Below are 13,747 nucleotides of genomic sequence, written 5' to 3'. Positions count from 1 at the left end.
AGCTCAAGCTCCAGCCCACTTCCCAAAACCACCACACAAGGGCACACACACACACGCACACACACCGGGAGAGAGCCCGGGTAGATGAGATGACAATTGGCATCGGCTGTTGAGTCAGCAAGTGAAGAGTCAATGGCAATGGCTCATCACCGAAGCATTCAACGTTGATGGACGTCATCGAGAGTTGCTCATCACCAGGTTTAGAACCGAGCAGAGGGGGGGGGGGGGAGGGAGGGGTGCCCGTCATGCTCGGTTTCAGAGCTGTCCGGGCAGGGCATGGAACAATGCCAATCCCAATCCTCCATGGAAGGAAAAAACTGGCCGTGCTTTTTGTCCATGTTCTGATATTGCCATCCCATCCCATCCCATGGATGTGTGTCCCCCATGCCACACTTGCTTTGCTCATCCCCACCCGGAGAGAGTTGGATTATTATTACTCGCGATGAGTCTCTCGGCGAGAGCAGCATAGCCATCCATGATGGCGGATGTCATATGAGGCATGGTTTAATAATGGTAGAGCTTCATTGGGAGGGGCACAGGAGAGTTCGGTGATTAGTCATGATACCGAAAAGAGAGTTGGAGAGCTCCCTAGGTACCTAGGCTGTGAAAGTTTCCCACGAATCAGGGTTGGTGCCCTTGGACGTGCACAAAAAACCACTGCGGCAATAGTGCTCGGTAGCCCGCCGGGTGAGGTGAGAAGCTCAAGAAGAAGCAGACCATTTTTTTTAGCGGGTTTCTGGGCCTATCGTGGCCGAGCCCAACCCCTCCGGCAGGGCCTGGAGCACGTCTCTGTTCAGTGAAATGCGGCGGCGAGCACGGCGGGGTTCCCTCGGGTTGCTGTGCTCTGCGGACAGTTGCGTTGATGCTCTGGGTTGCTGCCCCACCACAGCCCACCTGCCCAATTTTTTTTTCCCTCGTCTGCTGAGCAACCCGTGAGTGGGCTGGAACTCGAGTGGGGCTCGCTGCCCGCCGGTGGTCCAACCTTCCAATGGGTCGTCACAGCTCCGTGGGCTGCACCTCAGTCAAGGGCACGCCCACCGAATGAATCTTTCTTCCCCCCTCCACCCACTCTGATTTTTTTCCTCTCTTCCTCTTTTCCTTCTCTCCAAACCTTCTCCTCCAAAAGGGACGCATAAAGAGTGACAGTGGTTTCCCCCCAGAGCTGTCTCTCTTCTCCCCAGTAGCTCTCGAACCGTTGCCCTTTTCTCAGGCAATCGCTTCCTGCTTCTTCCCTTTTCTCAAGGCTCAGATCGCGGGGTGAAAACTTCGACCCCGCTCTGTTCCCACATCAACAACTTCGACTTTTCACACCACAACACATAGACAGGTTATCCCGTCAATACCGTCAAGATGGTCAAGTAAGTTGCTTCTGCTCCATCGTCAAGGCCGTCGCGCCATGGCTGCCATCATCATCATCTCTACGTGCTTCAGTCCTTGCGACTGCTCGCTCGCGTCACCCCTCCATCCTCAACCTCATACCCCGCTCGGAGTTAAGCCACTGTCAATGTCCATGAGCTGACGCGATGCCTTCACCCGTTCAACAGCTTCACGATCGACGAGATCCGGGCCCTTATGGACAAGCCCACCAATGTCCGTAACATGTCCGTTATTGCCCACGTCGACCACGGCAAGTCTACCCTTACCGACTCCCTTCTCGCCAAGGCCGGTATCATCTCCACCGCAAAGGCTGGTGATGCCCGAGCGACAGATACTCGTGCCGACGAGCAGGAGCGTGGTATCACCATCAAGTCCACTGCCATCTCCCTGTACGGCCAGCTCTCCGAGGACGACGATGTTGCCGACATCGTTGGCCAGAAGACCGACGGCAAGGACTTCCTGATCAACCTGATTGACTCCCCCGGTCACGTCGATTTCTCCTCTGAGGTTACCGCTGCTCTCCGTGTCACTGATGGTGCTCTCGTCGTCGTCGACACCGTCGAGGGTGTCTGTGTCCAGACCGAGACTGTGCTCCGACAGGCTCTTGGTGAGCGCATCAAGCCCGTCATCATCATCAACAAGGTCGACCGTGCTCTTCTCGAGCTTCAGGTCTCCAAGGAGGATCTGTACCAGTCCTTCTCCCGAACCATCGAGTCCGTCAACGTCATCATCTCCACCTACCTTGACAAGTCCATTGGTGACATCCAGGTCTACCCCGACAAGGGTACCGTCGCTTTCGGTTCCGGTCTGCACGGCTGGGCTTTCACCGTCCGCCAGTTCGCTGTCCGATACGCCAAGAAGTTCGGTGTTGACAAGAACAAGATGATGGAGCGTCTCTGGGGCGACAACTACTTCAACCCCAAGACCAAGAAGTGGACCAAGAACGGCACCTACGAGGGTAAGCAGCTCGAGCGTGCCTTCAACCAGTTCATCCTCGACCCCATCTTCAAGATCTTCTCCGCCGTCATGAACTTCAAGAAGGAGGAGATTGCCACCCTCCTCGACAAGCTCCAGCTCAAGCTCCCCGCTGAGGACCGTGAGAAGGAGGGCAAGCAGCTCCTCAAGGCTGTCATGCGAACTTTCCTCCCCGCTGCCGACTCTCTCCTCGAGATGATGATTCTCCACCTTCCTTCCCCCGCCACTGCCCAGAAGTACCGTGCCGAGACTTTGTACGAGGGTCCCTCTGATGATGAGGCTGCCATTGGTATCCGTGACTGTGACCCCAAGGGTCCTCTCATGCTCTACGTCTCCAAGATGGTGCCCACCTCCGATAAGGGTCGATTCTACGCCTTCGGTCGTGTCTTCTCCGGTACCGTCCGATCCGGTCTCAAGGTCCGCATCCAGGGCCCCAACTACGTCCCCGGCAAGAAGGACGATCTCTTCATCAAGGCTATCCAGCGTACCGTCCTCATGATGGGCGGCAAGGTCGAGCCTATCGACGACATGCCCGCTGGTAACATTGTTGGTCTGGTCGGTATCGATCAGTTCCTTCTCAAGTCTGGTACCCTCACCACCAGCGAGACCGCCCACAACCTCAAGGTCATGAAGTTTTCCGTCTCCCCCGTCGTCCAGCGTTCCGTCCAGGTCAAGAACGCCCAGGATCTCCCCAAGCTCGTTGAGGGTCTTAAGCGTCTGTCCAAGTCCGACCCTTGCGTTCTTACCATGACCTCCGAGTCTGGTGAGCACGTCGTCGCCGGTGCCGGTGAGCTGCATCTCGAGATTTGCCTCAAGGATCTCGAGGAGGACCACGCTGGTGTTCCCCTGATCATCTCCGACCCCGTCGTCCAGTACCGTGAGACCGTCACTGCCAAGTCCAGCATCACTGCCCTGTCCAAGTCTCCCAACAAGCACAACCGTCTGTACATGGTTGCCGAGCCCATCGATGAGGAGCTCTCGCTCGCCATTGAGGCTGGCAAGGTCAGCGCCCGTGACGATTTCAAGGCTCGTGCCCGTGTCCTCGCCGACGACTTCGGCTGGGATGTCACCGACGCCCGAAAGATCTGGACCTTCGGTCCCGACGGCACCGGCGCCAACCTGCTGATCGACCAGACCAAGGCCGTCCAGTACCTCAACGAAATCAAGGATTCCGTTGTGTCCGGTTTCCAGTGGGCCAGTCGTGAGGGTCCCGTCGCTGAGGAGCCCATGCGATCCATCCGCTTCAACATCCTCGATGTTACCCTCCACGCCGATGCCATCCACCGTGGTGGTGGTCAGATCATCCCCACTGCCCGCCGTGTCCTGTACGCCGCTGCCCTGCTCGCCGAGCCCGCCCTCCTCGAGCCCGTGTACCTGGTGGAGATTCAGGTCCCCGAGAACGCCATGGGTGGTGTGTACGGTGTCCTTACCCGACGACGTGGTCACGTCTTCAGCGAGGAGCAGCGTCCCGGTACTCCTCTGTTCAACATCAAGGCCTACCTCCCCATTCTGGAGTCTTTCGGCTTCAACGGCGACCTTCGACAGGCCACCTCCGGACAGGCTTTCCCCCAGTCCGTGTTCGACCACTGGCAGATCCTCCCCGGTGGCTCTCCCCTCGACAGCAGCACCAAGGTCGGTGCCATCGTCACCGACATGCGAAAGCGCAAGGGTGTCAAGGTCGAGGTGCCCGGTGTCGAGAACGTAAGTTTTCCCCCGCGTGTGATGTATAGGAAGATGGATTTGCTAACTCTCTGTGACAGTACTACGACAAGCTGTAAGCGGCTTTCTAATACGCCGATGGAAGGACGAAGGATGCCGCAATGGGCACATGACATCAACCGGCTGGTAACGAAGATTCGGGATGTATGCCCGAGCCCATGGAGGAGCTCCTTGTTGAGCTCAGGAGGGGCATGCTGAGCGAATACCAAAGTAAAAGAAAAAAGTCGAGTGGCCGGGTTGAGGCTGAATGCCATGAGGAAGCTCGATTCGGCTTTTTATGCAGTTATGTCGTATTGATGAGTTGAACACGTTAGATTGAAGTTCAAAAGATGTGCTTGAGTGAAGTCTGTCTGAATGTCAGTGTAGGAACGAGTAGATAGATGTATTGATGGGAATGGATAACTATGCTGGTTGGTGGTGGGGTTTGTTAGTGAGCTAGTGACGGGTGAGAGCTCTCAAGGATGGGGATCTAAGTACCTATCCATTGATTGTGTTGTACAAATGCGCAGCTGCTTAGAATGCTGGAATTAAACAAAGAACATGAATAAGTACTATCAACGGCTACATTTATGTATCTCTTTTTTTGGATTCATTTCTTACGTGTCAATATTTGCTTCAGTTTCTGTGGCTGGGCCAATTGGCACCGCAACTTTACTGTGACGACACTCCTCTCAGCGGCCCGAAAATTGGATCTGCATATTTCGAATCTTATCCCCAACACCAACAACCTCAAGCTCCATCCACCAGATCGCCGCTCTCTGCTAGGCGCAGCTACTGGCTCTGGCGGCAGATGCGACACGGTCTCTTGTATCATTTCTAGGTCAGAGTGAGCCATGCTGTTCCCAGAGGAAGATGGACCGCTGCTGAAGGCGTGGATCGTCAAGCGCATCGAAAACACGTTCGTAACCGCCTGTGTCGATGGCGATGGCTGAGTCGCTCTCAATGAATGCGCTAACGCTTGAGGAACAGATCCGACGCCGATTCAGATGTCCTTGCTGACTATGTTATTGCCCTACTCAAGCACGATGGCGATCGCGACGCGGTGCGGAAGCTGTGCGAACAGGAGATTCCCGACTTTCTGAGCGAAGGTGTGTACTGCCAGTTCATCTGCTACTGCGCAGGAGGACAGCAGGCGAGTATTTTGCAGCAGAAGCTGACCGTGGCATACAGACCCTAAAACCTTCCTCGACGACGTCTTCCAGGCCATCACATACAAATCATATCTCCCAGGCGCTCCCCCAGCCCCCAAGCTCGGCTCCGAACCGCAGCCTCAGCCTGCTCCTTCATCCGAGAGCGCAGCGCCCAACGGTTCGAGAAAGAGAGGCTTCCACGATCGCGACGACCCGGACGGACAGGATGGTCCACAGCACGGCGGACGCGCAACGAAGCAATCCCGTCGAGCCGGTCGCGAAAGACGAGACGACGCGAGGGGCGGACGATATATGCGCGGTCTTCCTCAGCAGTCGGACATGGCCTTTGACCCCAAGGCTATGGAGGCCTTTCTGCAGATGAGCTCCATGGGCATGCCCCCTTACCCAGGGATGCCAGGTATGCCTCCACAAAACTTTGGCGGCGGTAGGAATCAGCCGCGGCGGAGGGGACGGTGCAGGGACTTTGATACCAAGGGATTCTGCTCCCGTGGGAGCACATGCCCGTATGATCATGGTAACGAGTCAATATTCGTGCCCCCGATGGGACCTGGAGGTGATGGTATGCAGCATCAGCTACCTTTTGGGGTTTACTTGAGCTAACTTGGTTTCTGTGCAGAGCGCGGCGATCCCAACGAATACCCCTTTTCCGTAATGTCGAACCCCTCAAATCCCATGAACCCCTTCAACTTCACACCAGAGACGGGCCGCGGCGGTAACAACAGAGGTCGTCGGAATCGAGGTCAGAAAAAGGGCGGTGCGCGGGCACCCTTCTCGGCTGATGGGCCAGTCTACGATCGTTCCAAGAGCACCATCGTGGTCGAGAGCATCCCCGAGGAGAACTTCACCGAGGACCAGGTGCGAGGTTTCTTCTCGCAGTTCGGCACCATCACGGAGGTCTCGATGCAACCGTACAAGCGCCTCGCCATTGTAAAGTATGACAAGTGGGGGGCTGCCAACGCCGCGTATCAGTCGCCAAAGGTGATATTCGACAACCGCTTTGTAAAGGTGTTTTGGTACAGGGACAAGGCCGACGCTCTGCCGCCGACTGTTCCTCTACAGGCGGGTAACTGGTCCGGCGATCCCCAGGCCACAGGGGAGGATGAGGAGGCCGAGCCTGAATTGGACATGGAGGAGTTTCAGCGGAGGCAGGAGGAGGCGCAGAAGCAGCACCATGAGCGCGAGTCTAAACGTGCCGATCTGGAGAAGCAGCGTCTGGAGCTCGAGACTAAGCAGCAAGAACTCCTTGCTCGGCACCGCGAGGAGAATGCCAAGCTCCAGGCCAAGCTAGCCGGCCAGAAGGGCGAGGACGGCGAAGTCCCTTCATCAGGCGCACAAGCCCTGCGTGCCCAGCTGGCGGTCCTCGAGCAAGAGGCCAAGATGCTCGGCCTCGACCCCAACGCCGAGGACGAGGGCTCTGTCACCAGTGCGCCATGGCATCCCGGTGGTGGGTACCGTGGCCGCGGGGGATATCGCGGAAGAGGAGGCTACACGCCGAGAGGAAGGGGAAGCTTCAGGGGCCGAGGGGGCAGCGGCAACATGCACGCGGCGTATGCGCAGTACTCGATCGACAACCGGCCCAAGAAGCTCGCCGTGGCAGGCGTCGACTTTACGGCGCCGGACAAGGACGAGGTGCTGCGCCATTTCCTCCTCGTACGTTTTCTCTCCCTATCTGTCTTATGCGTATCGAGCAATTCACTAACACCTCATGGCAGAACTTGGGCGAATTCGAGTCGGTTAATACGGGCCCTACCGTCACTCACGTCTCCTTCCAGGACCGCAAGACGGCAGAAAAGTTCTACTACAGCCTTCAAGGCAAGGAACTCCCTGGCATCGATGGTCGACTTGAGCTCTCATGGGTGAGCACGCCGCTACCGCCTGTCAACACGGCCAAGACTGTTGGTAACGGTGAGGCCAGCGGTGCTCATACCAGCACCGAGGACAAGGAGCACGACGCCATGGCTGGCTTTGACGATCATCCCCGTAGAGAAAGGAGCGCGGAGCTGCCGGACGAAGACCGGCCGGTTAATATGGACTACGAGGTGGCGGATGAGGATGGGTGGTGAGAGCCAGAGGCAACCGCTGTATACCATGATTCAAAGATAATCTGTATGATTCTTCTCCAGGTTGGTTAGAAGAGGGGTGAAGGTAGGATTCAATGAATGACAAAAGGATGGGCGTCTGGTCAAATGAGTAAAGTCTCAGGCTAGTTGCATTCACATGACAAACACATGGCAAATGGGGAAACATCAGAGTCTGGAGTATCATAGCCACCAAAAAGGGGCTAGATCCCTAGTCAATTGTCGTTGGCCTCCAGTCGTGATCAAGTTGACGACTGAAACGGGCTGTCCTTGGGACATTGATTGGCCTGATATGGCAACGGCCAACTCGTCAAGTCTCTTGTTCCTCCTCCTTTCCATTCTGCAACCAGAAACCAGAAACCAACCAAGTAAACAAACAAAAAACACCAAATCATTTCATGCATTCATCCATCCATAGGCCTTGCTGGCGGGGTATCGTTGAGATATAGAACAAGCAAAGCAAGCCCCCAAAACATAAAGTCGTCTGCGCCCCGCCGGGTGTTGATTTTTCGTATCTTGCGCCCCTTTTTTTGAAAATGCTGCCCCGTATCCCTGGTAACTTTTTGTTGAAAAAGACACCTTGGTGATGCTATTATACCCAAAACCCAAAAGAAAAAAAAGAAGAGAAGATGTCGTCAACGTTATCAAAGAATAAAAGATCAGAAACGCCCGGTCATGCTCGTGGTCGCTCTGGGAAGGAATTTACTGCCGTGAACCCCTAGTTCGCAGCTGCGGTAGCCGCCGCACCGTTGGCAACGGGCTCAGCGCTGTTGGCTTCAGGTTCAGACTTGGGAGTGGCAGGAGTCGTCAGGTCCTTGACCTCGAGGCCCTTGAGGAGTTCAAAGATGGTTCCGTTCTGGTGGAAGTCGTTGTTCACTATCAAATATTAGTCTCAGATCCAGCACTACAGCTTCATAATGTCGATGCTTACCGATATTAACCAGGTACCACTCGTTCATTACTTCGTCGATAAGAGCCCTGCTGGGGGAGCTGGCATCATAACAGTGAGCCCAGTCAACTCCCAGTCGGAAAGCCTCATCCTTCCAGGCGAGGAAACTAATGCTCTCCACGATGGTTGGCTGCACAATCTCCTTTCCAGGGAACACACCCCAGGTGACAGCGTTGGGGCAGTCTGAGGGTGCGTTGGAGCGGAGTTCACCATCCTTGGTGACAGCATAGAAGGTAAGGTCAGGGTGGCCCTCGATCCGGCTGATCATGTCATTGAAGACATCAGGGTGGACAAGCAACTCCAGGTACGACTTTTGGTAGACGTAACCGTTGGAGGGACCCCAACCGTGGACCGGGTGAGAAGACTTGACACCGTTGACAGCAGGCTGCGAGTTCACAGTCAGGAGGCCACGCTTGTTGAGTTCCACGAGGTCATCTCGGATCTCATCAGCCTCGCTGGTGAGGGGCGATTCACTCCAGGGAAGAGAGTCGATCTCGTTGCGGAGATAGCGGACAAAGAGCTGGGCAATGTCCTGGACCGTCTTGGGCTCACCCCACTTCTTGCGGTTCGCCTCGTTTGTGCCCGTCAAGCCAATGCCGTAAGCGTCCAGCTCTCCAAAGGCGGGAGAGCGAGAGTCACCCCATCGACCGTTGGGGAATTCATCCCAGTCCTGAGTGCGAATGACATATGACTTGTTGCGGTTCCGCCAGAAAATGGGTCGCACATCCTCCTCGCGGCGACCAAGACCTTTGGATTGCTTCCATGGCAGGGCATGCTGGAGGGGACGCTCAGCCGAGGGAGCCCAGTTGAGCTCCTCGAGGACCATGCGTGTGGCCTGGGCGAGGTTCATGGTGTAGAAATGCAAATGGTGAATGCCATTGGCGAGCAGCTTGCGGCACATTTCAGCGACAAGGCTCTTACCAATGTCTCGGACAGCAACGTCGTCGTTCTTGACAGGCTCAAGGGCGTCGAGCCAAGCTTGGGGGATCTTGGCCTTCATGTGATTGGCTCTTCGGAGGAAGCTGGCGTATGTGGCAATGGGCATAATTCCGGGGAGAATTGGGACGTTGACACCGCGCTCGCGGACCTTCTTCACCCAGCGAATAAAGTTGTCGGCGTCGTAGAACATCTGGGTGACGATGAAGGTGGCACCCATGTCGACCTTCTCCTTGAGGTGGTCAAGGAGCTCGTCCTCGTTCTTGTTGTCGTCGCAGCCCTCGGGGTAGCCAGCGACACCAATGTCGAAGTGGTTGCCGTAGGTGCTGCGGATGTGCTTCACAAGGTCGCGAGCGTATTGGAAGCCACCGTCGGCGGCGGTCCACTTGTCCTGGTCTCGAGGGGGATCGCCACGGAGAGCGAGAATGTTGGTGCAGCCGGCCTTGTAAGCCTTGAGCAGGGCATCATTGACCTTCTCAACACCCATGTCGGTGCAAGTCAGGTGCATACAGGTCTCGAGGCCATAAACAGCCTGAGCCTGGAGAACCATCTCGCAGGTCAGCTCGGCGATGCGACCTCCGGCACCCCATGTGATGTCAATGAACTTGGGGCCGAGGTTGTACATGCGATCCATACGGTCGTAGAGGTTCTGAACACCCTGGGCGGTCTTGGGAGGGAAGTACTCGAAGGAGAAGGAGGGCTGGCCGCTCCTCTCGGCGTCGGTGAGCATCTCCTTGATATGCATGGTGAAGGCGGTTTGCGGAGAGACTGGTGGATAGAGGGAAGTGTCGTCAGTAACAATTGGGGTTCGGCAGAGTAAGCTGATCCAGGAGAAGATGGCGCAGCAGAAGTATCGACGGGCTGAAGCTTGGTGCTTTCAGGAAGCTGTAAGATACGGTAATGCGGGGGAGGGGGGAGAACAGCTGCACGGCAACAGTTAGCAAGAGGACAATTGGAGTTGGAAACCATCATGACGGCTCAAGAGAACGATTTGCATTTGCAGCCGTCTTGGGCACGGTGGGAGCAACTGACATTACTGTCTATTGGGTCTTTGTTTTTGCGCTGCAACTCCAGACGAGGGGCGGAAACGACGATCTTTTATTCGATCCTTCGACCTCAACCTCTCTCAATCTGTTTATTGAGAAGCAGCAGCAGAAGGGGAGCACGGAGAGCGAGAGACACCAGAGAGGCTTTACTCTAGAGTATGGGATAGATGAGAAATGTTCCAAGGGGACAAATGACGAGTAGAGGAGAAAAGAGTAAAAGAAAGGGAAGAAGGGAGGGAAGAAGGAGAAAAAAGCTTCCGACGTCGTCCGTGACTTGCTCTGACTGGACTGCCTAACCAGAGAGGATGGGAGGGATGGAAGGTACCTTCCTAGAAATTTCTCTCCCCTCCCCCGCCGCCCGCACCTGCCCCTCCTTGAGAACTGCCCTGTGGAGGTCCGTTTCTGGCTCCGATGCAAAAAGTATGCGCTCTGATTGGCTCGGGGACCTGCCTCTGCCTGCGTTGCAGAGCCCCGACGCCGTTCCCGGGCGCCGAAGGCCGGGGGTTACCAGCTAATCTGCAGCGAGGGCGTTCACTAAAGCTCCCCTGGAAGCTCTCCAACTCCAACTAAAAAGAAATTTTTCTACTTGGAGCATCGGGGATGAAGAGTCATACCATCATTGATGGTTCGGTCAAGTTTCTAGCGCCGGCCGTTGAAGGATGTCCTTCACCATCTCGCCATCAAGAAACAAGCAAGATGCAGAGAACTCTCCACCTCTGCTTCTCTGTATGGACCAGCAGTTCAAAACATCCCACCCTGCCATGCAACCTGAACCATAGCCAGCCCCTGTCGATGATCTCGTCTTCCTCCCATTTCTTCTCTCTCTTGGTTGTTACCCCCAAAGTCCCCTGCATACCCTGCGCCAACCAACGATCGAGGACCCTTTTGACCCCTCCTTCATCATGATTGCTACTGGCAGAATCTGACTGTATCCTCTTCACCGCCAAAAGTCCCGCAATCCGAGCTCCGAAAGCTACCCAAAGCTACGGTCGATCGACCGGCGGGTATCCGTCCACTCCGTCTATTTTCTCACCCTAGACTCGGTGCCGTGCCGGAGCCGTCCAAGGTTCCTCCCACGTGTTTCAACGGCTGGATTCAAGACAATTCGTACTAACAATATTGAAGGGGCTGTTGGGAATGAATCTGAGCATCTTCATGTGATAATGCTTAACGTTCAACGATTTATTAGACTGGTCAAAGTCTCTTTCAGCTCTCATGATCTCGTGCCACCGATGATGCCACTCAGGTACAGCTGACTTCTGGCCATTCACAATGTCCAATTCGGCTAGCATTGAAGCCAGGGCCAGCTCTGGCCACGAGGAAGCATGTTGTTACACCCAACTGGCAGATACCTTGCTCCAAGGATGCTCAGAGCTGCAAGACTTGACTCGGTGAGCTCACCTCAGCTCCACCATCCAGGTTGGATACCTATCAATCCCGAGGCGCAGCTTGATTATGCCGGTGATCCTAATGCCATAGAGTTGAATTGTCTTTGGTATAGCATTGCTTCAAGCAGTTGTGTTCAGATAAGTATACACCATTCATAAATCTCATATGCAATACCGCCAACCATAGTGGCACAAATTACCCAAACGCCAACCTCACTTTTTCCCAACCATAGCACTTAACTTGTATACGACGATGCTTCAGCACTTGGGCTTGGGCTGGCACTCTTCATCAACAACGGGGGCGCTCCTCTCAGCCTCCGCCACCGATTACTCGTCTCAATGATGTTATTATCAAAGAGGAACCACCAGCGCTCAAAGGCCACCTGCCCTAGCTCCCAGTTGGACGCGTCATACGGGTCCTCGCCGTAGATACGCACGCCTTCAGCGCTGTCTTCGATGTCGTACGCAAAGTTCACCATGGCCAGCGGACCCTGCGCGCTGGGCGGCCGCAGCTCGTCCGGCAGCGACAGGATGGTGATGGCGCGCTCCCGCACGCCCGGCCACGGCAGCAGGTCAAACATGGGGTGGTGAGGTATCATGAGCTGTGACGGCGTCGGTCTCCATGTTGCAGGAAGCTGGTCTGATGGTGTTGCGGTGCCTGTGTTGAAGGGCGAGATGCACTCAAGGCTCCAGAGGCCAGTCTTGCAGTTGAGGCGGTCCGCAATACGGACTACTGCCTTGAGGAGGGTGAGCTCGAGGATAGGGAGGTGATAGCTGTCAGGGAAATCCCAGTCTGGCGAAGAAGAGGATGAAGAAGCAGCGCCGAGCGAGGAAGACGTATCAAAGACAGATGGGAAACTCTCGGATCCGGTGAAGCCCATCGGTAGCTCTGGCTGTGGCTGCGTCACCGTCTCACCGCCAGTGTTGTCATCCGTCAAAAAGTCCGGGAGAGCACCCGTGTCCGGCAGTACGGATGTAAGCGTTACATCGGCAAGGGGATCCCACGGTGGGAGGCTGAGGTCCAGGCCGGCCATGATATCGGAGCCCTGAGCCGTGACCGGGACGGTGATGATGGCACTCGGGATCGTGCCTCGTGTACTGCCTGGCACAGCCGGCATTTCAATAACCTCATCTGTGGTGGTCCCGGTTGCCTGAGTGTTGTGTGACTGTGGCTCTGCATTCTCGGCAGAGTTGGCCTGGAGGCGATTCAGGCGTTTTCTTTCACCTATGACTCTTGTCAAGACAAGGACTATTCAACTGTGCTTAGAAAACATACGGTACCTGCGCTGTGCTAGCACATTCAGCACGCGTTTCCTTTCCGCGGCATCATCGTCGATGTGAGGTACTTCGAGCGGTGGCGGCTTCTTATACGCCCTTTGTCGTGTCCGCGGGCGGTTTGTTGAAGAAGCGCCTGTCTCCATGATTCTAGGTTGTTTTCACTCAAAGGATCTCTGTGACGTCCTCGAAAACCTTCAAATAGAATTATGAGCGTGAAAGAGCAACAAAGTGCGAGTTCTGCCTTTCGCGATGTACTGTAGTAGAGAAACGTCGTCGCTTTTCAACAATGATGGGCGACTTTGGCCCATCTCCACCCAGCATAACGCGTAAGGATGGTCTAGCTTGCGCACTGTAGCAGCATAACGGATAGTGGACACCTAGAAACAGCAGGTGTAAGACGTGGTGGCCGGGTATTTTCGATCTAATCCATGGTCTCGAGTGCCAAGCGGGCTGTGCGGGTCGTACTGTGTAAGGCTCCCGCAATGTTGCTCCGGCCCAAGGCCTGTCAGCCGCTCGTGGCGTCGACTTGCTGTGGCTTCTTCCGATAACCAAGAAGGTCTCTGCTAGACATCGTGTATAGATAGTATCGAGGGACTGGCATTCTTTGGTAATCCAAAAGTGCCGTTTCAAGGCTCTGTCAAGCGTATTGTCAGTTAGCTTGACCTCGATCAACATTCACAGCCATGATAAGAGGGGGTGAATAGATAGATACCTTCAAGCTCACGCTTCAAAATGACCCATTTTGCGGTTCAAAAAGTTTCAAGAAGTTTAGTTATTGCAAAAATCGTCAAGGGCGAGCCGCTCTCTTTGTATGCGTCGTTGGAAGCAGAGCTCTCGCCGGCATAACGCT

The 13,747-nt window shown here is 55.3% G+C and overlaps 4 protein-coding genes across 4 annotated transcripts; 2 read left to right on the top strand and 2 right to left on the bottom strand.

Moving 5' to 3' along the window:
* Positions 1 to 1,350: 1,350 nt before the first annotated feature.
* Positions 1,351 to 4,130, top strand: NCS57_00269400 (Elongation factor 2; the record flags this gene model as incomplete). Its single annotated transcript, XM_053052718.1, has 3 exons — positions 1,351 to 1,358; positions 1,545 to 4,053; positions 4,113 to 4,130. 3 exons carry the CDS (start codon positions 1,351 to 1,353, stop codon positions 4,128 to 4,130), a joined length of 2,535 nt encoding a protein of 844 aa, XP_052917964.1.
* Positions 4,131 to 4,904: 774 nt separating this feature from the next.
* NCS57_00269300 (uncharacterized protein) lies at positions 4,905 to 7,285 on the top strand (the record flags this gene model as incomplete). Its single annotated transcript, XM_053052717.1, has 5 exons — positions 4,905 to 4,969; positions 5,041 to 5,159; positions 5,242 to 5,781; positions 5,839 to 6,872; positions 6,935 to 7,285. 5 exons carry the CDS (start codon positions 4,905 to 4,907, stop codon positions 7,283 to 7,285), a joined length of 2,109 nt encoding a protein of 702 aa, XP_052917963.1.
* A 733-nt stretch (positions 7,286 to 8,018) lies between these two features.
* NCS57_00269200 (Methylenetetrahydrofolate reductase) lies at positions 8,019 to 9,930 on the bottom strand (the record flags this gene model as incomplete). Its single annotated transcript, XM_053052716.1, has 2 exons — positions 8,019 to 8,176; positions 8,232 to 9,930. The coding sequence occupies 2 exons, from the start codon at positions 9,928 to 9,930 to the stop codon at positions 8,019 to 8,021; spliced, it is 1,857 nt and encodes a 618-aa protein (XP_052917962.1).
* Positions 9,931 to 11,855: 1,925 nt separating this feature from the next.
* NCS57_00269100 (uncharacterized protein) lies at positions 11,856 to 13,040 on the bottom strand (the record flags this gene model as incomplete). Its single annotated transcript, XM_053052715.1, has 2 exons — positions 11,856 to 12,844; positions 12,896 to 13,040. The coding sequence occupies 2 exons, from the start codon at positions 13,038 to 13,040 to the stop codon at positions 11,856 to 11,858; spliced, it is 1,134 nt and encodes a 377-aa protein (XP_052917961.1).
* Between the last annotated feature and the right edge of the window lie 707 nt (positions 13,041 to 13,747).

The sequence above is a fragment of the Fusarium keratoplasticum genome, chromosome 2 (genome assembly GCF_025433545.1).
Source record: "Fusarium keratoplasticum isolate Fu6.1 chromosome 2, whole genome shotgun sequence".
NCBI lineage: Eukaryota > Fungi > Ascomycota > Sordariomycetes > Hypocreales > Nectriaceae > Fusarium > Fusarium keratoplasticum.
Note: the sequence above shows the minus strand (reverse complement) of the source record. Positions and strands in the feature narration are given on the sequence as shown.